General features: G+C 32.8%; 1 protein-coding gene across 1 annotated transcript; it reads left to right on the top strand.

Annotated features, from left to right (window-relative positions):
• The first annotated feature begins 352 nt into the window (after positions 1 to 352).
• Positions 353 to 27,742, top strand: LOC111051657. The gene is made up of 14 exons (XM_039431975.1): positions 353 to 594; positions 1,852 to 1,903; positions 3,368 to 3,541; positions 11,843 to 12,046; positions 13,749 to 13,976; positions 15,350 to 15,462; positions 16,036 to 16,275; positions 20,484 to 20,624; positions 21,257 to 21,308; positions 21,945 to 22,142; positions 23,316 to 23,519; positions 24,405 to 24,632; positions 25,024 to 25,136; positions 27,334 to 27,742. The coding sequence occupies exons 1-14, from the start codon at positions 592 to 594 to the stop codon at positions 27,574 to 27,576; spliced, it is 2,193 nt and encodes a 730-aa protein (XP_039287909.1). The 5' UTR covers positions 353 to 591; the 3' UTR covers positions 27,577 to 27,742.
• The last annotated feature ends 164 nt before the right edge of the window (positions 27,743 to 27,906 follow it).

The raw sequence follows: 27,906 nt of genomic DNA, 5'->3' as shown, positions 1-27,906 counted from the left end.
TGCTAGTCGAATACTGTCTGGACTCAGTATGAACAGTTTCCGACCCTACCAAATGTAAAATATACCGTATCATAAAATTATTATCAATTGGGAAACAATCCCATTAAATATACAGAAAAGAAATCTGATCTTCCAGAAATCCATAAAATTAATTCTCTACATGGAGTGATTTATTATGAGCAATAAATTTTTAATGTTGAGACCTTCAGTATACTTAATAATTTTTGCTTGATTACCTTAGTAGCTTTCTTATCAATAATATTATTTTAAGCTTCCTTTTCCTTGTGCTAACAATTCTATCACAGCTCACAGATATCAACATTCTTATAGTATCACAACAATCGTCGTTGACAGTAGGCTATTTAATGGAATAATCGTGTCATTGGAATTTGTTTTCTCTACCGATAAAATAAATAATCGAATTGCTCATTATTTTTGACAGGGTAAAAATAAGGATTATGGTCAAATGGAAAGTGGAGTTGGTAGTAGGCCTACTGTAAGTCAAAATATATAAGAAGGAGAGAACATGAGTTTCTCTTGTTAATATTGGATAAGTTCTGTAGCCTATTTCGAAGTTTTAAAAAAATTAACATGGTGAGTGATTTTGATTGATATCATCTAGGTACATAGATTCTTGACGATTTCCTATACTCTTTTAAGAGTCTCCAGGGAGAAAATTTAATCTAAATCAAATCAAAGTATAACGTAACTTTTTCTGCACAATTCTTCCATTTATTTCACTTTATAATTTCTAGAACATCACCAATTTTAAGGATTCAAAAAAAAGATTAACTTGGTGAGAGATTTCGATTAATATCATCTACATAGATTATAATATAACGTACCGTAACTATTTTCTGCACAATTCTCCCATTCATTCCACTTTACAATTTCTAGAACTTTCACCAATTTGAAGGAGTTAAAGTCTCCATTTCTTCATCTTAAATTTTTGTATTATTTTCTCTCTATCATGGCATGTGATTGATTCATTTTATATCACTCACATTAACAATTATGGTTTAAATATTATTCCAAATATTTCTCACTCCTATAGAGGATTGTTCTTCAAACTAAAATTCCTCAACTCTCCAATTTGAGGAGATTGCTTTTATATATTTTAAAAATCTTGTTGGTGCATTGCATCCTGACAATTGTATATAGATCATTTTGCCCCAAGTACAATCAATCATTTCTTTACTTGAAGTATGAGGAATCGTACAAAGATTTCTACTAGAGAGTTTTTTTTGTAAATTCTGTTTTTTTTTTCAAGTATCTCATTCAATAATATTAAATCCTGGAAGATAGAGAATAATAAATCCGAATCAAATGACATATATCATGTTCATTAAAGTTGGAAATCTTCATTATCATTATAACATTTTCCTATTTTCTGAAAATAAATAAATTCTAGAAAATTAGCTTCCAGATCTTACGTTGTTTTAATTGACCAAGACTAGAAAGATATTGCCATAGCCACCTCTAATGTATTGTAGATAGGTCCACGTTATAATGACAGTGGAGATAAAGATAGGAGAATAGAGATGCCGATTCTCTGAATTAATTAATTATATTACTACACAGTCAAAAACATAATTGGCATCGTTGTGGACCTAGAAATGGATTGTATCACCGGCTCTGCTGAATGATAGACAAGGATAGCAAAACCAAAGTTGATAAAATACTGTCATTATAACGTGGACCTCTCTATAGAGGTGGCTATGCTATTGCTGATGGTTAACGTTTCCAAGTTATTAAGGGATTTCCAATAGAGATCAATCATATTAGGATTTTTTGTTTCTGGTTCAGGACTTTTTAATACAATAGCTGATTGATTGTGATTATTTCTCTCAGTTTCAGGTGGAGAGGTGCCTCTGTATTATCCTTTTCATAACATCCTTAGTTTGTGAGTTTTTTATCATTTGTTTATGTTTTATTATAGCTCATTTACTATTGTGAAGTAATATTAGAACCCTGATATATTAACGTGAATACTCTACCAAAATACTCAACCACTGTACAATCAAGTCTCTTACAAACGTTTCAACTTCGCACACGTAATGCAAACGCAACCCTTAATTTAAATTTCAAGGCCCGGTACCTATCATTCAGGAATTTAGGCTCGTATTACATTGAGCCACTAGTGAGTCGCCAGAGATCAACCATTGGAGGGTGTGTGTTAGAAAGTTCGGGTTGTGGCAACCCGAGTGAGCCACAAGCCGGCCACCAATAGACGAGCCATATAGAGCTATATTGAAATAGGTATACTGAAAGGAACACTAATTTATGTTACGAGCATAAGTGAATATTCAATCTAGCCTATTAAGAGCTAGAGATAGGTACCGGTACCGTATTATTGAGTTAATATTATTCGTTCAATAGGCAATACCATAGAGAAACAATAGCTTGAGTAGATATCTCATGGTATAGGGCGTTTATGTCGCAACTTTTACTGTTATCTCAAGCCGATAGTCAACGTAATTCTTTCCCAAAAAGGTGTGTGACGCTGGTAGTCTCTCATATTGTGTTGTTCATACACTCTCACCCGGCCAAAACAGTAAAAATCTACAATAATCTATAGCAATCGACTTGAGATAACAGTAAAAGTTGCGACATAAACTCCCTACACCATGGGATATCTACTTATGCTATTGTTTCTCTATGGCAATACTCAACTGACAGTAGGTTTACTGGAAAGCCACTCTAATTTCCGTTGAAAGCATGAGTGAATATTATTTTAATCTAGCTTATTAAAAGTTAGAGATAATTGATGAGTGATTATTAAGCGTTTGATAGGAAATCCTCATCGTACAGTATTTTCAAAATTATTCCAATCTTGTAATAGGTAAGCTACTGAAGAATAAAATACTCCAAAATTTATTCAAGTTAGGCTATTTTCATCAGATATTTAGAATAGACTCAGAAAAATGTTAATGTATTCTCCTACTCAGTCATTCATCCTAAAACAGTTTGTACATTATCCAGTCGAATACATTATTATATTATTAATAGTGATTATTATCTATTTGATTATGATAAATTTGAATTGTGACCTTTTAAAATGAAATAAATGAGATAAGAATAATAATATCGAGTGACCTGGCTGGCTCAGGTCTGGTGTCAGAGTTTTCAGGTCGCTACTGATCAATTTCAGGGCCTCTGACATGACCTAACGACTGCTTTTTAGGCAGCCGGGACCGACGGCTTAACGTGTCCATCCGAAACACGGGAGTGGCCCGAGATAAATATCTTGCCCAGGCCGGGATTTGAACCCGCGCCTCTGAATCATAAAGCCAGCATCTGATCCACTCGACTGCGGCCACTCCTGATAAAATAAATGAGATATTTCAACAGTGGAATGCATTTTCAGGTAGCGAAGACTATAAGGTGAGATCAATCAGTAAAACACAGTACGGTTGGGGACATTCGCCTTACTGGGATGTGAAGAGTCAAACTTTGTACTTTGTCGATATCTATGGAGGATCAGTGATCAGCTACAAACCGTCCACCAGGGAACGGTTCACAGCCAAAATCGTGGATGGACGTGAGTAAAGGCTCCTGAAATAGACTATACTTTCCTTCATATCCATTTCAAAATACTGTACTTACCAAATTTATTTTTCCATACTCATTTTTTAATTGTGAGATGGAAATCTGAAGTAATCATGTGTAAATGCTATTATCAAGGCCGGTTGACGGTGGCTTATCATCACTTACACCATTTTTGTAAAAAATCCATTCCTCCTAAGTGATATTAATTCACATTTTGCTATTAGAAAAAACGACTAGGCGGACCTGCCGAAAGATCTCGTTGTCACAGTGAGTGATTAATTCATTTATTGTAAAATATCTGACTGCTAGATGTTTTTTCTAATAGCAAAAAGTGATTTAATAATAAGCAGTTCGTGATGGAGAACAACATTGAAGAATGATAATAATTTATTGAAGTTATTTCGCTTATTTTATTGTAAATTTTTCCAAAATAGTGATGTCCTTTTGTTAATATGATTTTGGTAGTTCGAAATTCATAGATCAGAGGGTTGATATTAAATAATATTGAGTATCAAAAGTATCCTCAAAGTTTGCAGATTTATCAACTTAAATTACACCTATTTTTATTCTCTATTCTTATTCTTAATTGTTTTTACAATGAAGCACAGATCGGGAGAGAAAAACTAAGAATACCTTGTACTATTTCTTGTAGGTAGGTACCGTATATTTCAATTATTGCTCTGAACCCTGTATTGGCTTTAGACAGTTTGGAAGTTATTAACAGGGTATTCAAAAATTAATATAAAGGCTAATAGGACATACTTATAATAGGTGATACATATGTTATATGGAATTAAAAAAAAAACTTTTTTATTGAAAATAATATTTCAAATACGGTACGCATATAATTATTAAAATCATAATCAAATGAATTGTCACTACAATGATTCTATCGATTATTAAAACACATAGAATTTGTCAAATCATTTTTTCGTTTCTGTAAAAATATAGTGTAATGAATTTAAAATTCATTCATGAAATCATGAATTTCTTTTAGAAATTTCATGAACTAAATTCTACCTGCCTGACGCCTATAGCCCCACTATAGAACAATGAACTTTTTTTCATTAGGTACCAAACAATATCTATTATTATCTCAATTGTACTTATATCCACCCTTATTACAATATTTGCAAATGTAGTACAATTTATAACAAGTTAGGTAGTTGATGAATAATAATTATAAATAATAATGAATGTGATAATTTTTTATATCACCATCAACTGATATTGAAGCAGACGTGGCAATACCGCCAAGATCATGTATTTTAGATCATTTCATCTTCTAATCTCAATACCCACGCACAAGTTGATACCGTGCTCATCTACTAGCTCCGTAAATATTTACGAAGGTAGTGGCTCATCACACATGCACTAACATCCATCAAAACAAAAATAGATTATTTGATCTTTAAAAAATGAAACCATTCTCAAGTTTGTATTCTAGACAAAATATGCATTTTTCAATTTTATTGAATCTAATACTATAGACTTTTCCACATTTTATGATGCTATCAACTATTTAATTTAACCCATTATTGATTATGATTTTTGTAATCGAATCTTCCCACACATAAGCTCTGCTTTCGTGGGGCTTACATTCATTCATTTAATTTTTTCTTTTTTTCTACATATATGTATTATAGCTACCGGTATGTAGTTATTATGGTGGCATATACCAATTGACAGAATCCCAAACGACCGAAACGCTATATTTTCCCAAACGGCCGAAAACTACTTTTCTCTCAATTGGCAGAACGCTTTCTGTCATTTGCGACAAACTAGAGAAACTTTCTGTCGTTTGGGAAACCTATCACTTTCGGTCGTTTGGGACTCTCAACACTTTCGGTCGTTTGGGACTCTCACCACTTTCGGCTCAATGCAACAAACAACGTTTTCTGTCGATTGGGAAAATTCTTAAAAGTTTTCTGTCATTTGGGATTCGGCTGAATGAGAAAGTTCCAGTTTCAATACTTCATTAATTCTGCCAATTGGGAAAAAAGCAGTTTTCGGCCGTTTGGGAAAATATAGCGTTTCGGTCGTTTGGGATTCTGTCAATTGGGACCCTACGGTTATTAAAATAAACTATTGGAATTGATTTATCTATTTTCATCTTGTTTTTGCATTGGCTAATGTCTATTTTCAACTTATGGATGTAAGACAGCAATAAAAAATAAATAAATAAGAATTGAATTGTCTTTTTTTCTTTAGAGCTACTCTTGAATATAAATAAAAAATGAATTTAAAAATAGCCGAAACATGTAGGCTACCGTTGTGACTAAACAATTTCAAAAAGGGTACTTAGATATCTATTTTTATTTATAATAATGGAATTGGTTGGAAACTAATACGATTTTTGCATTACAGCTAATGCAACAGCTAGCTTGATAATACCATACGAAGGAATGGATAATAAATTTGTAGTTGGTGTGAATAGTAGTGTGGCGAATATAACATGGGATGGCAGAAGCAATACAGCCAGCTCACCATCTGTCATTGCAGAGCTCACCACCAACAAGACACTTCACTCCCACACTGGCAAAGCTGATCCGAAGGGCCGGCTTTGGATCGGTAAGATCGTCATTTATCAATTATCGAGCTCTATCCTTATATCTTCTTTCTCATACAACATCCTACGGTAAATATAAATAAAAATAGAAATCTGAATACCCTTTTCCAAATTATTTAGTCACAACATGTTTCGGCTATATGAAACATGTGACTAAATAATTTTAAAAAGGGTAGGTACTCAGATTTATATTCAAAAGTAGCCCTAAAGAAAAAAGACAACATCCTAAATAATTGGTTGATGCAAAATCAACTCAATTTAGTAACAAAGCATTTTTGAAACTGATTTCAATCAAAACCCATTCTCTCAATTTTAAGATTATTCACGTTTTGAATAAAATTTTACTCATTTTATATTGTGATGATTTAATAATTCGATCTCAAGCCAGTATGTGCAAGTGCTGCAGAATCAGTCCACTTTATAAATGAGAATGATTTTCAGTTAAGTGTGACTCCAATGTGATGACGTTAAGTGTTGGGCTGATCTGGATGCACGTAGTGTTGGGCTGATACTTGTAGTCGACTGATGCATATCAAACTCGATACAGGTGACATCTCAGTTAGCATTGCTTCATGTTTGTAGTAGACGGCTGCATTCCAAATTCAATACAGAGTCACATAAATTTTGTATCATATTTGTAATTATACAATGTACATTTCAGGCTTGAAATGACAATGTAATTCGTTTTTTGGAAAAGAGATAGACGCTGCATACAGGATTAATTTAGGTGAGGATTAATTTAGGTAAGGTTTGGTTTTTTGATATTTTCAGCTTTCAAGGTTTAGAGTTCTGCATACAGGAATAATTTAGGAGAGGATTTTTTGAATCAATTCTTTCATGATACTGTGACTGTTCTTCTGAATTCAAAGTTGTGAATGTGAACATGGATGGCAATTACCTCCAGGTAATGCAGTAGTGTTGAAGTTTGAGATACAAAGTCAGCAATAAGCATTGGCATTGCTATTGGCGTATGCTTTGGTGTCGGCTTTGGCATCGGCGTTGATATTGGCATTGGCATTGGCGCAGGCATTGGCATTGATTTTGGTGTTGGCATCAGCATTGGCGTAGCTATTGGCATTGGTGCAGCATTGGCGCAGATTTTGGCATTGGCGCAGGCATTGATATCAGCACAGGCATCGGCGTTGATTTTGGTGTTGGCATCAGCATTGGCGCAGGCATTGGCGTAGCTATTGGCATTGGTGCAGCATTGGCGCAGATTTTGGCATTGGCGCAGGCATTGACGTAGCTATTGGCATTGGCGCAGGCATTGACATCAGCACAGGCATCGGCGTAGATTTTGGCGTAGTTATTGGTGTTGACATTGGCGTAGTTATTGGTGTTGACATTGGCGTAGTTATTGGTGTAGGCCGCAGCATTGATTTTGGTGTTGGCATCAGCATTGGCACAGATTTTGGCATCAGCATTGGCGCAGATATTGGCTTTGGCGCAGGCATCGGCATAGATATTCGCGTTGGCATCAGCACAGGCATCGGCGTAGATTTTGGCGTAGTTATTGGTGTTGACATTGGCGTAGTTATTGGTGTAGGCCGCAGCATTGATTTTGGTGTAGATATGTCACACTAGTTCGAAAATCACACAAATGTTCTTAACACTCTTCATGGCGTTCACTTGTTACTGATTTCGAGATTCACATGATAACTATTTCAATGTTAATGTCTGTGCTGTACCTGTTGTCTTAAAATACTTATAAACTAAAAAGAAAAACTTTGATTAGGCTATCAATACAATCTAATACACATAAAAATTATTTTAAGTATCTATGAAATGGAAATTTGTTAACATCTTATTATACAGTCAGCAATACATAAATTGTGAAATATGGACATATCAATGATAAATTTAAAAAAAAAATCATTCATTTATTCACTGTTCAAATATCAACATTTTAATCCATTCTTCAAAATAGAAATATAATTTCATAACACCCTGTATCATTATCAAAATTGTAAAAAACAAACATCATAACAACACAACAAAAATTTAATTTCAATACATATTTCAATAATTTCAGACATTTGGTCTTCTATTCAATCATTTCATAATATATTTGCATTTCATTATTATTTAATATAACATTTCATTTATAGCATGTTCATTTCACATTTATGATTTATCATTCAGGGTTTCAAAATTATTTAGTTTTAATTTTGTTCAAAAATTGTATAAAAAGCAAATTATTTAATATTATTAATCATCGTTTGTTGGATACTATAGTTTATTTCGACTCTTCAATGTTCTAAACACAAACTACATTTCATGACAAAACTTTACTATCAAACATTAAACAAGAAACCATTCAAAACATCAATAATATTTTGCTTCAAAGGCAAACAATATTCATAAGTAATCATCATTTTGCATCTATGGCAATCAACATTATTAATCATTATTTTGCATCTATGGCAATCAAAATTATTAATCAACACAAAAAATATTATCTCATTACTGCCTCTCTAAGTCATAACCTCTGTTATTCCTTCTTTAGGCAATAATGGGTTTCCATCTCAAAAAACAATCACATACCAGCAAAATTCTAATCAACAAACCCACTAAAAATTCTACATACACTCCAGCATCCATTTCAAACGATAATCAATCATATCAAAATTTATAGAACAAACAGTTTTAAAATTAAAAAAAAAATCAATTACAAAAACTTATTTCAAATAATAATATAACAAAACGTTTTAAATTAACCAATTATTTTTTAAAATAATTTAAAATTTAAAGACTGTATAATAAGTATAAACATTTCAAGATTATGATACAAAGATGATCAAGATGAAATACTGGGTAAATAAGTTCCCTAAAAAATACAAACAAGAGAAAAGAAAACTGGGTAAATAAATTCCCTAAAACAACACACACAAAATTGATAAACTTCACATAAGTGATACATGATGAAAAAATATGTCACAAGCAAACAATTCTTTACACAACAATGGATAGATTTTAGAAAAGTTAAGTTTTATCAACAAATTAAAGATTAGGAAAATAAGCTACTATTTCAACTTCTAATATTATTTCAGAAAAAAATACAAATTTAAATGACTATGGACAAGATTGGTTAAGATATGCATCATAGAAGAAATTTACTGAATATTACACAAAGACAGGAAAGAATCGAAAATTGAAAAGATTAAGGGCCAAGAAAAATAGGCTACAGGAAAGAAAAAGATACAATTATGGACTCTTACCATACGTAGTATTTACGGTCATTGCTATTCTGAATCCCGGCATGACACAGGATTCCTAATCATTGTGTGTTGGGGAATACCCTTTCATCATGTGATTTATTGTCATCATCTTGTAAGTAAGCAACTTAAAACAACCTTTGAATACTAATACATCAATGGAGACTTTGCGTTTTGTTTTCTTCAAGAACATGATATTATCCATGGGTTCATTTGTTTTAACAAGCCATTTTGCTTGCAAAAGTTGGTCATGTTCACTTGAGAATGCATAGCATACACCTTTTCAATTCTCAGTTGAAAGTTGAACTCATCAACTTGACTCAAAGCAAGATTCATTTTGTTTACATTTTTCCTAACCTCTACAGAAACCTGTCTCATGTAATCATTCACTTTGTTCATAGTTTTCCTAACCTTCAATGTAGCAATATTACTTTCATGATAGTTGACTTTCAGTGAAGACAACTCCCTACCTACTTCTTTACTCAATTCTACTGTCTCACTAGGGTTGACTTTTTCAACAACAGTAACTAGGCCTACATTGTCAGAAATTTGAATGAGTTGATCTTGTAACTTAACACTACTATCATCCTGCTTCAATTTGTTTTCATCTTTCAATGTTTCATGTGCATTTTTCAATAGAAGGTTTATACTAACCTGCTCTAGTCTAATGCTAGTACATTCTTGCTTCATATCATCAAACCTAGCATTTTGATTTTTAAACATTTGGTCTAACTTAGCATTTTGCTTATCAAATTTAGCATCTAACTCATCAAATCTTTGTGTTAAGAATGCTATAAGATTCAGATCATTTTTAATGTTTGCCATTTTGTAATATGCACTGATTCATTAAAACTTGATCTCTCTTGAACCGACTTCCCACTCAGCAACAAACCATTCATAACCTATCAAGATATCTATCCACTAATAATTTCTATAACCAGGGATTTCATGGTGTACCATTTGGGACATATTTATTTTGTAATTCGGTCCCACCACAGGGGTAACATTTGCCGTGGTATCAATTTTTCCTTAAACGGTTGGAATAGCATTTAACACCTATCACCTAAGGAAAGTTGTCGGCTCCAATAAAATAGATTCTTGATAAACTGTGAATGGATCTATTGCCTATGAATGAGAAATCCAGTTTTCAGAGCAAATTAACTTATAATCTTCAGATGAAAATTTTGACAAAACACAGAAATATACAAAGAACAATTATAACTTACAAGCCTAATGATTTCAGAGTTATTACGAACTAAAAATACTTATCTAGTTTACAGTTGAAACACAGTGGCTATTGGCTTTACTACATTAACAACTAAATCTGACCAAAACAGCACAAAATTTTATATAAAACTCAATCTACAACATTAATAAACGAAAATGATTTAGAGCAAAACTCTACGACAACAGTACTTGTAGCAAGCCATTTTTCAGAAGAAGGTCGAACAGGAAAAAGACACAAGTTGCCAGTCACGAAAGACAACGCCTCCCACATTACAGACACGTCATAAAAAAATTATAACTTATAAGTTTAGAATTCACATTCTACATCTGTTCTCAATAAAACTTTATTTTAAAAATGTTATTTTAAATTTTTATACATATCTCGATTTAAATAAACCATTTATCTTTTAAAATAATTTGTTAACCCTGCCTCGGTGACATTATGGAACAATGCAACAAACATTTACGATAATAAATTCTCCATCAAAAAGTTTATCCGTCTATTGATAACTCTGACATTTACTATAAAGTTCCATAGATCTCGAATTGAAGATTCGATTCCAATGTGAGAAGAAAAATGTAATATTACAATACCAATTGACAGAATCCCAAACGACCGAAACGCTATATTTTCCCAAACGGCCGAAAACTGCTTTTTTCCCAATTGGCAGAATTAATGAAGTATTGAAACTGGAACTTTCTCATTCAGCCGAATCCCAAATGACAGAAAACTTTTAAGAATTTTCCCAATCGACAGAAAACGTTGTTTGTTGCATTGAGCCGAAAGTGTTGAGAGTCCCAAACGACCGAAAGTGTTGAGAGTCCCAAACGACCGAAAGTGATAGGTTTCCCAAACGACAGAAAGTTTCTCTAGTTTGTCGCAAATGACAGAAAGCGTTCTGCCAATTGGGAGAAAAGTAGTTTTCGGCCGTTTGGGAAAATATAGCGTTTCGGTCGTTTGGGATTCTGTCAATTGGGACCCTACGGTTATTAAAATAAACTATTGGAATTGATTTATCTATTTTCATCTTGTTTTTGCATTGGCTAATGTCTATTTTCAACTTATGAATGTAAGACAGCAATAAAAAATAAATAAATAAGAATTGAATTGTCTTTTTTTCTTTAGAGCTACTCTTGAATATAAATAAAAAATGAATTTAAAAATAGCCGAAACATGTAGGCTACCGTTGTGACTAAACAATTTCAAAAAGGGTACTTGGATATCTATTTTTATTTATAATAATGGAATTAGTTGGAAACTGATACGATTTTTGTATTACAGCTAATGCAACAACTGGCTTGATAATACCATACGAAGGAATGGATGATAAATTTGTTGTTGGTGTGAATAGCAGTGTGGCGAATATAACATGGGATGGCAGAAGCAATACAGCCAGCACACCATCTGTCATTGCAGAGCTCACCACCAACAAGACACTTCACTCCCACACTGGCAAAGCTGATCCGAAGGGCCGGCTTTGGATCGGTAAGGTCGTCATTTATTAATTATCGAGCTCTATCCTTATACGGTAGCTTCTTTCTCGTACAACATTCTACATAATTGGTTGATGCTACATTAAATCAATTTAGTAACAAAAAGCATTTTTGAAAATGTGTTCAATCAAACTCCATTTCTTCGTCTTGAAAATATGGAATCAAAATCTTTACTTTTGAATTTTACTCATTATCTACATTGTGATAATTTAATAATTGAATCTTGAGTCAGTATGTGCAAGTGTTGGATCAGTCCACTTTATAAATGGGAATTAATTTTCTTACTTTTATTCTTCTTCTTCTTCCTCTTCGATGGCGCTACAGCCCAAATCAAGCCCTGGCCTCCTCAATACTGAGCCTCCATCCATCACGATCTCTTGCCTTCATTCTCCAATTCCTGATGCGAAGAAGTTCTGCAGCATCCTTTGAGATGCCATCCACCCATCTCAATCTTGACTTTCCCACCGGTCTTTTGCCCCCTGGTTGTCCCATAGCCTATATATTTTTCTGGGAGACCGAGTGTCTGGCATCCGCTCCACATGCCCTGCCCATCTTAAGCGGTTCAGTCTGACATATACAGACAGGGGCTCCTCTTTATAGAGTGCAGATAATTCATTCCTGTTTCTTATTCGCCAGACACCCTCATCACATACAGGTCCGTATATTCTACACTCATACTTTTATTAGTCTGCTATTACTATAGCCTACTGTTCAAGGGTTTGATTCCTACCACGTCCCACGTTTATTGTACCAGTACCTGTAGGCTAGGCATATAAAATTTTTCAACTCATTATCTAGAATACCTAGCTAGCTAACAATGCTGAAGTAATGCATTTTTGCGAGCATGATCATCATAAAAAAGAATTATGATTTTGAATTTATGATTTCTAGTGGATAATCTGTTACAGCGATACACGTATTAATAATTTTATTAATACAATTTCAAATTCTTGAATTGAAACAGATCTACATTGTAAAATGACCTCATCAAGACATGAGCATTTTGTGTCACTGCATGCGTAATCTAGTTCTGGATGGATTTTTCTCGCTGAATGCAATCTAAAATCTTACCGTATTGATTAAAAAACGATTGAGGTGTTTTCAGATAAATTCACGTACCGTAGACAGACTGGAGTAAACGTGAGAGATACAGACAGCATACGATTAAAATAAACCTCTAATGTTTTTAATTTGTAAAAACTCTATTTCAGAACGTGGTATATAACAATGAATGAAATACGGAAGGCTGGTTTGACTATCATTATTATTGAGTAAGACTGTTGGGGAGTCCGATCCCACTAGGCATCAAACCTGCAATCTATGTAGAAACCAATCTGAAAAACAAACCAATTCATATATAGAGTGGCGAGAGGTCAAGTCGCACGGCCGGCAACCGAGAGGTATCGGGTTCGATTCCCGGTCTGGACAGAGATTTTTGAACAGTTTCATTCAACGAAATACCTTCTGCAATTTAGATCTTCGGTCAATATTTCCAGTTGCAGAAGTCCTTAGTTCTGTAGGTAGCTTACATTGGATATTCCAATTTTTATTGTATACTGTATATAATAAACATGCTGGAAGAATATATTGTTTTAAATTCACTCTGTCTTTGAAAATTCCAAAATCATTTGATGTCACCATGCATACTGACTTGTAATTGTCACAATAAACAATTTTTTTCCATAATATTTCAGGTACTATTGCACAGTTCTACAAGAATTCAGCCGGTGGTAATGTAATACCGTTGAACCAGGGAGCAGAGTACATGCTCTCCGCTACTGGCAAAGTGATAGAAAGAATTCCAAATATTACTGCACCTGAAGGACTAGTCTGGAGCACCAACAAGACTTTAATGTACTTTGCTAATTGTTATGAGAACAAAATACAACTCTATGATTACGATAACGAGTCTGGAGATATATGTGAGTATAAACTATAAATGAATAACAAATGGATTCATTATTTTCCAGAAATAAGTGGGAAAATTATAAATTTAAAAATTTTTCATGAAAAAATTGTTTTTCTTATAAGTAATTATGTATATTTTTCCTGCTATCCTATATCCTCAATAATTGATGATAAACAATAATGCTCTAATCTTGGAATTAAATTCAAAACTACAATGAATAATTACTGTAATTGAATATGGAACCAATACCAATATTTATTTAAAAAAAAAACTAGAAATTACTATTGTATAGAGAATAAGAAACAGAAGAGGTGACACTTGCCATGCTACCAATTTCTCCTAATTCGGTTGGATAGCATTTTTCACCTATTAACCTAATGAAAGTTATCGGCTCCAACGTAATAGATTCTTGATAAACTATGAATGGATCTATCGCCTATGAATGAGAAATCCAGTTTTCAGAGCAAATCAACTTATAATCTTCAGAAGAATTTTGGCAATATACTACACAAATACACAAAGAACAATATCTTACACACTTAAGCATCTAAAATCATTACGAGCTAAATACTTATCCACTTATATAGTTGAAAAACAATGGCTATAGGCTTGTAGACACACAAATCAATTAATTATAGACAAAATAGAACACTATAAACTGTTCAAAACTCAATTTAAAACGTTAATAATTCACTTAAACAGAAAAATATTCAGAGAGCACAAAATTAGAACACACGCAGCCAGCCATCATTTTTAGAGAGAAGGAAGCCTCCTCGTCAGAACAAAAACCACATCTCAAAATCAGTGTCTACGTCATGGACACGTCACCAAAAATTTATAAATTACAAGTTTAGAATTCACATTTTATATTTGTTCTCAATAAAACTTTATTTTGAAACTATTATTTTAAATTTTTATATATCATCTCTATTTAAATAATCCATTTATCTGTTAATTCTGTCAACTCAGCCTCGGTGACACCATGGAACATGCAACACAATCATTTACGATAAATTCTCAGTCAAAAAGTTGTCTGTATATCGATTACTCTGATATTTACTATAAAGTTTTATAGATCTCGAATTGAAGATTCGATTCCAATCGAGAAAAAATGTAATATTACACACTGAGTACCTTAAAAAAAGATTTAAAATACTCTTATGATAGGATATCGTTGTTCATAAGATACAGTACCAGTAACATTGATTCAATGATTCAGATTTCTTTCAACATAAATAATAATTATCTTTAATTGAGTGTACTACAATAAGGTATGATAGTTTTAAAAAAGAGAATAAATTAAATCAAATAGCATGGAACACTTCCTATCCCTCATAATCAAATAAGCTGATCATCTTTCAGGAACTTATTTATTTTTTGTTGCAGCTAACATGAGGGTGATTTTCGATGGGAAGAAACAAAACGTAGGAGGGCTTGCAGCTGGTATGGTAATGGACACAGAGGGCAAAATATGGGTCGCTCAATTCCTCAATGGAACGGTAAAATTAAATAAATATAGGCCTAACATATTATATTATTGCGTGCAAGAGCAAATAATAATTGATTTCACACAGCATTAATTTAGTCATATAAATTAGATTAAATGAACTTTCAGTTTGAAGGGTTCTGGTTGGAAATATACCTATGAGCTTGGAAAATATATTTAAATTATCATTCTGTTTCTATTGATGCGCATCAGAGCACTACCTCCGTAAACAAAGCATTTGTGTGACGTCAGCACAGGTAGGGCTCTCACTCCAATGAAAACACTAGCTGATATAGATCAGCTGAAATCAACGAATTTTTATTGGTGTAGGAGCCCTACCTGTGCTGACGTCACACGAATGCAATATGGCTTTGTTTACGGAGGTACGGTAGTGATCAAAGGCGATTAAGCCAATAAGTGAATCAAGTTATGCTTATTTGTCTTGTACAAATCTATTTTTGAGATTGAGGGCATTGAATAGATAGGCTACACTTTTGCCATAAGCGTACCATTGAAATGAAAGGTTGCGTTGCAAAATAAAATGTTTTAATATTTTATATTCCAAATTGTATTAATTTGTTGACAGGTGATACGAATCGACGCAGATTCTGGAAAAGTTCTTCGTACATTGAAACTTCCAGCCACACAGTTGACGAATCTGGTATTTGGCGGTGAGAATCTGGATGTGCTCTACGTTACTAGTTCACAGTTGGACAAAGGCTATATTCAATTAAATGAATACGAAGGACGAACTTTTGCTATCACTGGATTGATGAGCTCTGGAAAACCAGTTACTGGATACCCTGGACAAAGAATAGTTGCAATTTAATTTGATGCAGAACCAACAGAGTAGATTTAAGAGAAGATTAAGGAAAACATGATAAGATTCACAGAGAAGAAAGATTCCTTCTACTTTGTGTAAGATTCTTCTTGTTAACATCCCTTGTAATTATGACTAAGTTGAAAGCTAATAATTATTTGTTGCTTTGTTAATAATTTATGAGGAAGTAAATTCAATAAAATGACAGTTTTATTTTATCTCTCATTATTGATTTATCCCTGGTCAGACATTTACCTATAGTAACGGTAGCCTGTATAGGCCTACACTGCCTTGAAGTTAATAAAATTATATCTTTCCGTATTTCTTTCGGTTAAGAGCTATATATAATTGCATTGGCAAAAATAAAAATATAATAATATAACATAATTGCATTGGCAAAAAAATGAAATTATAGCCTCATTCTTTTTTTCAAAACTCTTATTCATCAAAATTTTGGAGAAAGACAGTTTTTGGCTATTCCTGTTGTCTTCTCCAATCATATTTTATTGTAATAATGATTTTTGATTTTCAATGGAATAAATAAATGCATAAAAGACCTGCTTGTTATATGTGCTATAATTATTCCTGGCAGAAATTTCCTACTAGTGTTTGGTCAAGAGAAAAAGGTTGAAATTACGGTGGCCTTACATGTTGACCGAGCTTTATCTAGTGACTGAACCATCTATAGCATATTATATTTATAATGAATTTGTGCTCTCTTGGTCAGAAAAAAATTCTTGCCGTGAGTACCTACTCACATATTTTCAGTCTGCTATAAATATGAAAACACTTCCCTAAGAAGCAACTTTTTTTTTTCTTCTGACCACCAGGTAAGAAATTCATTGGAAAGTTTACGAGAAGAATTTTTCAACTCTCAAAAGAACCAGGGTTTGCACCAGGACAGTCAGGGATAGATCCAAGATTATAAAAACACTTTACTCAAATGAGCTACTTTTTAACAAATTAATAAAAACAATATACAAATCTTGTAGTACCTTTTATTTTTTCAAAACTTTAAAAAAGTTCAACAACTAGTTACGACTCTAACTTACGTCATTTTCAAGAAATGTGGAATTTTTTTTAGAAATTTTCAAGTTGAAATGTAGAAAAAAAATTAGAAATTTTATAAATTAAAATTTTTTTTCTACATTTCAACTTGAAAATGACCTTAGTTAGGGTCGAAACTAGTTTTTGAACTATTTTAAAGTTTTTAAAAAATAAAGGGTATTACAAATTTTTATATTGTTTGTTTTACTAATAAAATTCTTATTGCCTTGTTTCTCCAAGATTGTGTTTATTATTAATAATTTATAATTTATAATTTATAATTTATAATTTATAATTTATAATTTATAATTTATAATTTATAATTTATAATTTATAATTTATAATTTATAATTTATAATTTATAATTTATAATTTATAATTTATAATTTATAATTTATAATTTATAATTTATAATTTATATTTATAATTTATAATTTATAATTTATAATTTATAATTTACAATTTACAATTTGTAATTATTTATTATCAATTTTTTCATTGCGGATGATGCCCACATGAGATTTTTGTTTGTGCGTGGGTAATGGAGAGTGAGAGGGTGATTAGATGAGATGATAAATGTCCATGCCTACCGGCGGGATTTGAACCCACGACCTTTTTAAGTTAAATATCTAGCACTAGATGAGTTGATAAAACGTCCATGCCTACCGGCGGGACTCGAACCCACGACCTTTTCAAGTTAGGTATCTAGCGCTAGCAAACTGAGCAGCTAGTAGCATAGAGAAACAATAGCGTGAGTAGATATCCCATGCTATAGGGCGTTTACGTCGCAACTTTTACTGTTACCTCAAGCCGATTACTGTCGATTATTTTGGATTTTTTCTGTTTTGTTGGGGTGAGAGTGTATGAACGGCACAATATGAGAGACTACAAGCGTCACACAGCTTCACGGGAAAGAACTACGTGGACTATCGGCTTGAGATAACAGTAAAAGTTGCGACATAAACGCCCTATACAATATGGGATATCTACTTATGCTATTGTTTCTATATGCAACTAGCTGCTTAGTAGTCTCGGCTATCCTGCCAGCCAGGATGAAAATATTTATTATTAAATATTCTCATCTCCCACTTGCATTAGCTTTTCTATATTTTTTCTAAGCAGATTGAAGATATTGAAGCAAACTCTGCTGCTATTAGTATTCAATGCTGTTCCGACTAAAAATTGTATGATTTTAAGGAAACGCAGATAGCAGGTAGTAGGCCTTTTACTGTTGTACTGTCATCAACTTTTATTATTTAGCGATTATTGCTGACTACTTTTATCTTTGTTGTTTTGTTGGGGAGCTGTCAGCAAGTAACAACTCAGTGACAACTTGATTATAGGATTATTATGGCTAATTACATATATATGCTACAGTAACCTGTTTATCGCGTTCATTTAATTCATTTGCTAAGTAAATGAGCTATTTGTCATGCGATAATATAGACCTACACATTATGAACATATATTACTGAATTGACTATGCTCAAAATTAATTTGCAAGTAGGATAACAATTTATTATTAATGTCATCATTTCAATTATTACTATCATGTGCATTCTGAAAAATAATAATTTATGAAGTTTTTGCCCGGTTTCTATAGAACAATCATAATATTTTTTTGGGCAATAAAATCTTTTTGTGCCATTAAATCAGATGATTTAATATAAGTGTCCTGTAAAACTGTCCTTCTCCTAAACTATAAGAACCCAGTAAGAAAAAAGAAAAACTAACGATTTAGCCATTATAAAAATCTCTTACAACAATAAAAGTAGTAGTACCATGAAATATTCAATACCACTTCGTTATAAGTGATTTATCGTCATTAACTCCCACATCTAAAACCCTTCAAATATCGCATTCCATCTCCCATCCTAAATCAATTTTCTAAAAATGCGATTTCCCCTATCCCATTCTACTTAGCTATTATTATGGATTTGACAGCATTCAGCAAGTTATTCATAATGATGTGGATGTGAGTATCCAATAATGATAGGAGAAACTACCTATGCCTAATTGTTTCTTAATTTTGATAAAATATTTGGGTTTTCAATACTATCTTGTATCAACGCTTAGATGAAAACTGTTAGATTACATTTCACAATATATTACAATAAAACAATTATTCATAAATTTTCATGAATTGAAGAATTTTCATTTAAAGAATAAATTTTCATGTTGATGAAGAAAGTAAAATCATATGTAGAAAATTCACATCTCAAAATTAATTTCTGCTATATTTTCGATTATTTGACTGAAAATTAATAGCACAACTTATCCATACAGTCGAATCCTTTGTAAAATGCTTCTAGTGTGCAATTCTTTACTCTGTATTATACCGCTGAGAAATTGCAAATGTAGGTAGAATATATGTTTTCCTAAAAACGATTCATTCACGTGGGCTACTTTTTAAATTAATAAAACAATATAAAATCTTATAGCACCCTTCTTTATTTTAAAGTTTTTTTTTCAAATAAAGGGTGCTATAAGATTGTATATTGTTTTATTAATGTTTTCCTAAAAATGATTATAGGATTATCAATTTTGAATTAATCCACTTCCCGAAGAAAAATTTTTCAATAATTTAGAACTAACATTTTGAAGCAAAAAGAGAGAAGAAAGAGCATTCCAACATTTTTTGGAAAAATTATCAACAATGAGCAACAAAGCTCAACAATAATTATAACAACCCTCCAATTTGAACTAATTACAAAAAATTAAGATGGATTGTTGAAAAGTTTCAAGTTATTAACTTATTTATTTGAAATAATTGTTGGGAAGTCCCAATATAAGTAATAAAAAATATTAATTTGAGAAGAATGCATTCAGGGAAAATGTGAAGACTAGAAATAAATATTATTGGATATTCCAATATTTTTCAATAATATGGAAGTAATCACTTTAATTTTTTTCTAGTCTCTCAAACACTTTCACTAAAGCAATCTTTGACAGTTGTGTGACATTACACATTTTCAAGACTTGAAGCTATCAGAACGTTAGTTGCCCTTGTATGCTATAACATTGTCATACAGCATTGTTCTCTATCCAGTGTTACTACATAACTTATCAATGTTATATATGATAATTTTACACCGAGCATACTATACTGATACTGAAAACTTACTAGACATATAGGCCTAGTCCAATCATGTTATTGTGACTGACCAATAAACAGTCAAGATAACTCAGTCAATCTGCTAAATAAACCAGTGGAAATTTCTGCAATTCACCATAATTTTATCATATTAATCCAGTTTAGGCTACAACTCTTTTCTTCATTTGAACATTTTAAAGCCGTGGTTATGATGGTGAGTAACTAATTCTTGTTCAACTTATTCTGATTTAATTTGAGTTAGGGTTCAACTAGTATTATTTATGGAACACAAATATTTATTATTTATTGAGTGATAAGCCTACATAATTAAATGACTACCCGTAGGTATATAATAGCTTCCCATAAAAAGGCTATTGTGGCGTTTAAACAATATAATTTGAGTTGGGAGTAATAACGTTAAAAATGATATGTCCTTAGACCCAGAGTATTCTAGATACCTTGGTATTCTTAGTATTCTAGGTATTCTAGATACCTTGATTAGAACTATTCTTTTCTACAAATTTGACTTAAGCAATAAAGTTTCTCATGAAAGATAATATACCTAATATAATTGTATAAATTTGATATAGAATTGGTTGATACTGATGGTTATAAGGAAACTAAATCTATACGGTACAATTTTCAAGGCTCTCCTGCAATTAGCCTACTGTACCAGTACCGTAGTAATGACTGGATTTGAAATGATTTTACAGTGCTCTAGAAATGATATTACAGTGCTCTAGAAATGATTTTACAGTATCATTAGAAGCCTTTAGTGAGCTAGAAAACTGAGTTTCAAGCATGATAAAAAAGTCATTGCCATTTAAAAATTTTTTTTTTCATTAGTTTCAGGTGGAGAAGATTTTATTCTTAATTCTACTCATATCGACTTCGGTTTGTAAGTATTTTTGCCATATTCATTTCTATTATTATTCTCACATTTGGTAGGCCTATCATTCATATCATACATTTATGCATAATATCCCATTAAACATAAACCATGATTGATTTTTTTTTTATCTTAATTCATTAGGTGTGGAACTTTTTAATACGGTACTGAGATGGATAGATAGGATGCGAGATAGATACCGTAGGCATATAGGTAGTTCTAATGCCAATTTCAGTTTGAAATAAAGTCTTTGTTCAGACACAACTACAAAATCCCTGCCTTCAATGAATTTCTTCTCCGTCCGGCAGAAAAAAAAACCATTGTTTCTTATTAGAGTATTCACACATTGCAGAAAGAAAACATGTGATTATCATTAAAGAACCAAAATGGTAGCCTCTATGATTTTCCTGTTCAGCAAAGCAGGATTAATTGACAAACAGAGCTCATCATAAGCACGTGATATTCACGTTATTTGAAAATCAATAATGCGGGCAGGTTTTGAAAATTAAAATTATTTGTAAAGTCGAAAATATCTATTTTCCATTCTTTTATTCATCTAATTTTTATCAATTTGTAAGCTTCAAGAATTGAAAAATGGTTAGAAGTGGGTGGCATATCAACCACAAAATGTGTTTATTATTGCAGATGGAGATGATGATGATGCTGACGACGATAAAGATATCAAGATAGAATCAATCAGTGATAAGCAGTTCACCTGGGCTCATTGTCCTTTCTGGGACGAGACAACTCAGACATTGTACTTTACTGACATAATTGGTGGATCAGTGAACAGCTATAAGCCGTCCTCTAAAGAGATTCACACAGCTAAATTAGTCAATGAAGGTAGGCATTTTTTCCAAATTCACTACTCAGTTATTCCATAATTTCACACTAAAAATGTGAGATTTCATTGATAAGTTCAATCAAAAATGTCAATAGGGCTGTCTATAGTCTATTCTCCTTTTTTGTTGTGGGGGGGGGGGTGTAGTATTTAAGTTCATTCGCCTATTTCAGATTCATTGGAGAAAATTCAACTAACTTACTCTAAAACTATCTAATTCTCTACCTAATTAGTCTAAATTCATATTCTTTATTTAAAAAAAATAATTAAACAATCAAATGCATTCCAAAACGCAAATACAATATTGTTTCCTAATTTCTAATATGTGTTCCCTATAGGCTATACCCTGTGTGGGGACACTTGAATATATATAATAAAATATTTATATACAAATTTAAATATTATATCATGAAGAACATAATAATTGAATATGGTATTATATTGAAATAAATCAATATGTCAATTTATAATCATTCTTGCACACTTGCATAAATGTTACACAAATTATTTCAACTTCTATTGTTAATTTATTTATACGAAATCAGTGAATGAGAAGATGGTGATGATTGTATAGGAAAATACCAAGAAATCCGTAACTTCGTTACATCAGTTGATATTATTTATTAGTATTAGAGGCCTCTTCTATAAGAATTAAAAAACCTGTGATACAGCAAAAAACTGCGATACCAGTACTCCAAACACATGAATTTATAATATTATAAAAATATAGCTCGGCGTATTTTGGCGAATTCATATTATATTGATTGGCAGTGTAGTGTAAATGATTAATAGTAGCCTACCTATATAAGTTCATTGTTTCTTAAAATTCCAACAAAAATATTCAACAAATAATGAGTATTTCTGAGCACTTATCTATTCCTTTTTTCACTAATTCATGTAAGTCATGAAAAATACTCTCAAATACAATATTAATACTCACATTTTATAATGGCAACATTTTTCGTACTGAGTGCTAGTAGGCCTCTAGGCCTATAGCAGATTGTCAAGCTCTGGGACTCTGGACTTGAGAAATGAGAATGTAGGCTACTTTCCCAGCACGAAACATTTTGCTACCATTGTTAAACGTGAGAGTTAATTTTTACAAAGTATTTCCAATAATCTCTATACCTATAATAGACTACCTCATAATAATATATTTCTGACTTATTTTGCAGAACATGCTACAGTTAGTGTAATCATTCCCTTCGAAAATGAGATGAACACATTTGTTGTAAGTGTGAAAAATACAGTGAGGAAATTGACTTGGGATGGCGAGAGTGATAGTCCTGAGAAGCTGGATTTTATCAGAAATGTGACTGACAATGCAACACTTTACACCCACAATGGAAGAGCCGATCCAATGGGCCGTTTATGGATAGGTAAGTTTCATAAGTACCCGGTGATGAAAACAGAATATCAAGAATAGTGATTGAAGAGAAACTTCACTCAAGAAGGAGAAGGGGCAGACCAAGAATAAGATGGGAGAGGATAAGGTCATGGGTTATAGAGGATGGAGAAGATTGACTGATGAAGACAGAGAGGCTTTGAGCTTTGTTGGTGGAGGAAGTCAAAGCCCATACTGGGTAATTAGTTAGTAAATGAAATTTCATAGTGTTTTTTATTATTGACTAAAACTTAGGGATAGGCCCAATTACACACGGATAACGAAATAATATCTAAATTTGATCAACAAAGAGGAAAACAGTACCTCATTTCAATTCTACAAAACTCAATGTCAGAGAATAATAAAATTAATAATTATTTTTAATATTTTACGTTGCAACTTGGAAAATCAGTATTTTTATTATAGCCATACGGAATGAAAATGATGAAAAATTTAATAATGAAATAATGGAAGAAGTTTATTCAGTCTAGAATTTCATCAAATGAAAATTTCAAAACAAACTGGTAATTAGATATTATATGGATTTTGTTGTTTGAGTTATTTTAGTACTGTAACCAATTTTGTTTAATTGAAATGTCAATTTTAGCGCACATAATATGTATTAATATTAAAGTCATGATCGTAAATGCGGGAAAGAGTTCAAAAATTAAAGTTCCAGATTAGAAGTGTTGAATTTCGCCCAGAAATATCCTATAGATATTTTTGTAGAGTGTAGTCTACTAATATTAATATAGTTGGTAAGTTACACTAGATGAGTGGTTGATCAAATTCTATAAGGAGTCAATCCTACAATGCATCAAGTTTCACCCGAAATGATAGCTTATGATATGTAAGTTATCTCGAAATGAAAATTTTCCAGGTACACTCGGTCCTTTCCAGAGAGATTCCAACAATGTTCCAATACCTGATTACAACGCTGGTGCAGTCAGCATGATAGATCTTGAGGGAGAGGTAACCGTGAAAATTGCCAACGTTTCAATACCTGACGGTCTAGCCTGGAGTTCAGACAAAACAAAACTTTTCTTCGCTAACGCATGGGAACACGAAGTGGTCGCCTACGATTATGATGACACCACGGGTGACATTTGTGAGTCAAAATTACAGTGAATTTCTTGAGCTTTGAAATTATTTTATATAATTAGATTGTATTTTATAATTTTACTTTTAAATCGAAGACCGTTCTATTTATTGCAGCATCACTAACTGGAAGATTATCAACTAAACTACTTTAATTTATTTGTGAATTTCTTCACTCTATCGATTATTTTATTTATCTTTTTAGTCATAAAAGTGTTCAGTATTGAATTTTCCTTGCAAATAATGTTTCAATATTAATGTAAAATCTTCTTAAAAAGCTCTCTCGACTAAATAATTATGTTTTCAAACATTTTTTGAAACGTAGCAATGACTTTAATTCTTTTTTAAAATAATTTCATTGGTGAAATGTTAAAATCATTGGATTATTTTATTGTTTATAGCTGACAGGAGAGTTATTTTCAACACAAAAGAGAATGACATCGATGGTTTACCTTCTGGGTTGGCAATGGATTCTGAAGAGAAATTATGGGTGACCCTGTTCTTCAACGGAACGGTAATGGCAACTTGTATTAATAATACGACTTGAGATAATAATTATATATGTTTATACCGGTACAAAAAAGGTGCAATTTTTGCTAAGGTAGGCTACCTTAGTTGTACAATTCTTTCTTTCTTTCTTTCATTGGCGCTACAGTCCGATGTGGACCTTGGCCTCCTGCACAATTCGCCTCGAATCGTCTCTCCTCTCCGCCACATTCTCTCATCCTCTGATGCCCAAAACACGCAAATCGGCACTCACATCCTCCAGCCATCTCCTCCTGGGCCTTCCTCTTCTACGCGTACCAATCATTTTACTTTTTAACAACTTATGCGGTAGTCTGCAGTGCTCCATTCTCTGGACATGCCCCAACCATCTCAAACGTTGAGCCTTTATAACTCGTACAATATCTTCTGGTCCCATGAAATTGGCAATCTCTTCATTATTTCTGATACGCCACCCATATTCTGTCCTGACTGGTCCCATGATACGCCTTACAATTTTTCTCTCAAAAACACGCAATGCTTGCTCTTCTCTACTAGTCAGCGTCCACGTCTCAGCACCATAGGTGGCCACTGGTCTGATCAGTGTTTTGTAGAGCCGCAGCTTAGACATGCGTGATAAGAGCTTTGACTTCATTAGTTTCATGTGGACAAAGTACGCCTTGTTTGCAGCTAAAATCCTGCTTTCCACGTCCGCTCGTACCTTGTTCTCACTATTGAGAAGCGAACCCAAGTACTTGAACTGCCTCACATTTTGAAGCCAAACTCCTCCCCCACATTCCAGATCACCAACATGTCTTCTTCTCTCGTTTGCTGACATCATAAGATATTTAGATTTTTCTATATTAATCTCAAAACCCAACTTCTTACCTTCATTTTTTAGAGTTTGGGGCATTTCAACCACACCAGCTTTGCTTCTTGATATAAGCACCACATCATCTGCGTACGCATATGCTTGCTTGGACTTAGTTACAATACTGCCGCTTGTCTGCAATGCTTTAAGAATAACATCAAGTGCCAGGTTAAAGATAACTGCCGAGAGTGCATCACCCTGCCTTACGCCTCTATTCACTCTAAATTCTTTACTTAACTTGTTATCTATTCTGACACAAGCTCTTGCACCTTTCATTGTGAGTAAGGCCATTTTTACCAACTTTCTTGGTAAACCACACCTGGTAAGTACTGTAGGTAACTGCTTCCTGTCTACACTGTCGAACGCCTGCCGGAAGTCAACAAATACAATGTGCAAGTCTACATCAAACTCATAGCACTTCTCCATTGTCTGCCTCATTACAAATATTTGGTCCGTTGTCCCTCTGTTGTTTCTGAACCCACACTGAACTTCGCTGAGTTCTTCCTCTGCATATAACGTCACTCGCTTAAAAATAAATGTGGAGAAGATTTTATAGGCTATGTTGAGCAGTGTTATTCCCCTATAATTATTGCACATGAGTTTGTCCCCTTTCTTAAAAATAGGACAAATTATTCCTCTTTTCCATTCATTCGGCATTTCCTCACTTACCCATATTCCAGTTATCAGTTCATGACATAATCTTGTTAGTTTTTGTCCCCCACACTTATATACCTCAGTAGGTATATAATCACTTCCAGGTGCTTTATTACTCTTCAGCTTGTCGATAGCCTCCTGCACTTCCCGCATGGTCGGCGGCTCCACTAGAGGCTCAGCAGTCATTATTTCATCGGCAAACTCTTCATTATCTCTCTCTATACTCAGCTGCTCCTTGAAATATTCCTCCCACGTTTCTAATACTTTATTTTCTTCTCCAATTATTTGTCCCTCTTGGTCTTTACATAACTCAGTTGTACAATAATTTTATATATCTATATCATACAGTTAAAAACTGTATAACTGCTCAGATTTTCATTTTATGTCGATTGAGAAGAAATTATTATTGTTGTAGAAAAGCTGCTGTTAAACTATAATGAATACCACAAGAACCAATCAGAGAAGACTTTTTTGAAATCAATCAGAAAGCTTCTCTGATTGATTCTTGTAACTTTTAATCACGGTTAAAATTCAACAGGTTTTTGTGCAACTGGGCCTTGCTGGTGACAATGAGTTATTCCCAACATCAATCTGATCATAACTCTAATTATTGTAAGTTCTATATTATGTAGGCGACAATTTCTCTGTATTGAGTGTTTCTGGAGAAATAATTAAATTCACTACGATTCTCAATTTCTTACAGATTATCAGAATTGATCCGGAGAGCGGCACACTTCTCAAGAGAATAAGTTTGCCAGCACTTGAGCTGTCGAATTTGTGTTTCGGTGGAGAAAGTCTCGACACCCTCTACGTAACATCAGGCCAGATCCTGCAAGATGTATCCCCGCCAACTGAGTACAGCGGACGCGTTTTCGCTGTCAATGGCTTGATGAGCTCTGGTAAACCGATTACTGGATACCCGGGTCGCAAAATTGTTGCTATTTGAATTCAAATTTTTAGAAAAATGTTTTATAATTTTACCACAGATAAGATTTGTATTTCACAATATCTACTGTAGGCCTAATAGTTGTATAAGTACCGTACGGGATATGTACTGTACCATTATTAATTTTATGGAAAATATTATTAACTATGTAGTTCTGTGAACAGTAGACCTCACGCAGTTTTCTCATCCACAAGTATCTGATATTACCTCTTTGAAATGTTAACAAACTCAGTTCACGTTTGAATTTGTATTCCATACGGTATGATATAATTTATCCAGTTCCGTGATAATCTCTCCATTTGATGAAAATTAATTTTTTACAATCAAAAA

This window comes from Nilaparvata lugens, chromosome 7, assembly GCF_014356525.2.
Source record: "Nilaparvata lugens isolate BPH chromosome 7, ASM1435652v1, whole genome shotgun sequence".
Lineage (NCBI taxonomy): Eukaryota > Metazoa > Arthropoda > Insecta > Hemiptera > Delphacidae > Nilaparvata > Nilaparvata lugens.
Note: the sequence above shows the minus strand (reverse complement) of the source record. Positions and strands in the feature narration are given on the sequence as shown.

What these genes read in the sequence shown, in the direction of transcription:
- LOC111051657 (XM_039431975.1), top strand. An exon ending in AGCCAAAATCGTGGATGGAC is followed by an intron (nt 3,542 to 11,842) that starts GTGAGTAAAGGC and finishes TTTGTATTACAG; the next exon opens with CTAATGCAACAACTGGCTTG. An exon ending in GACAAAGAATAGTTGCAATT is followed by an intron (nt 16,276 to 20,483) that starts TAATTTGATGCA and finishes TGTGACTGACCA; the next exon opens with ATAAACAGTCAAGATAACTC.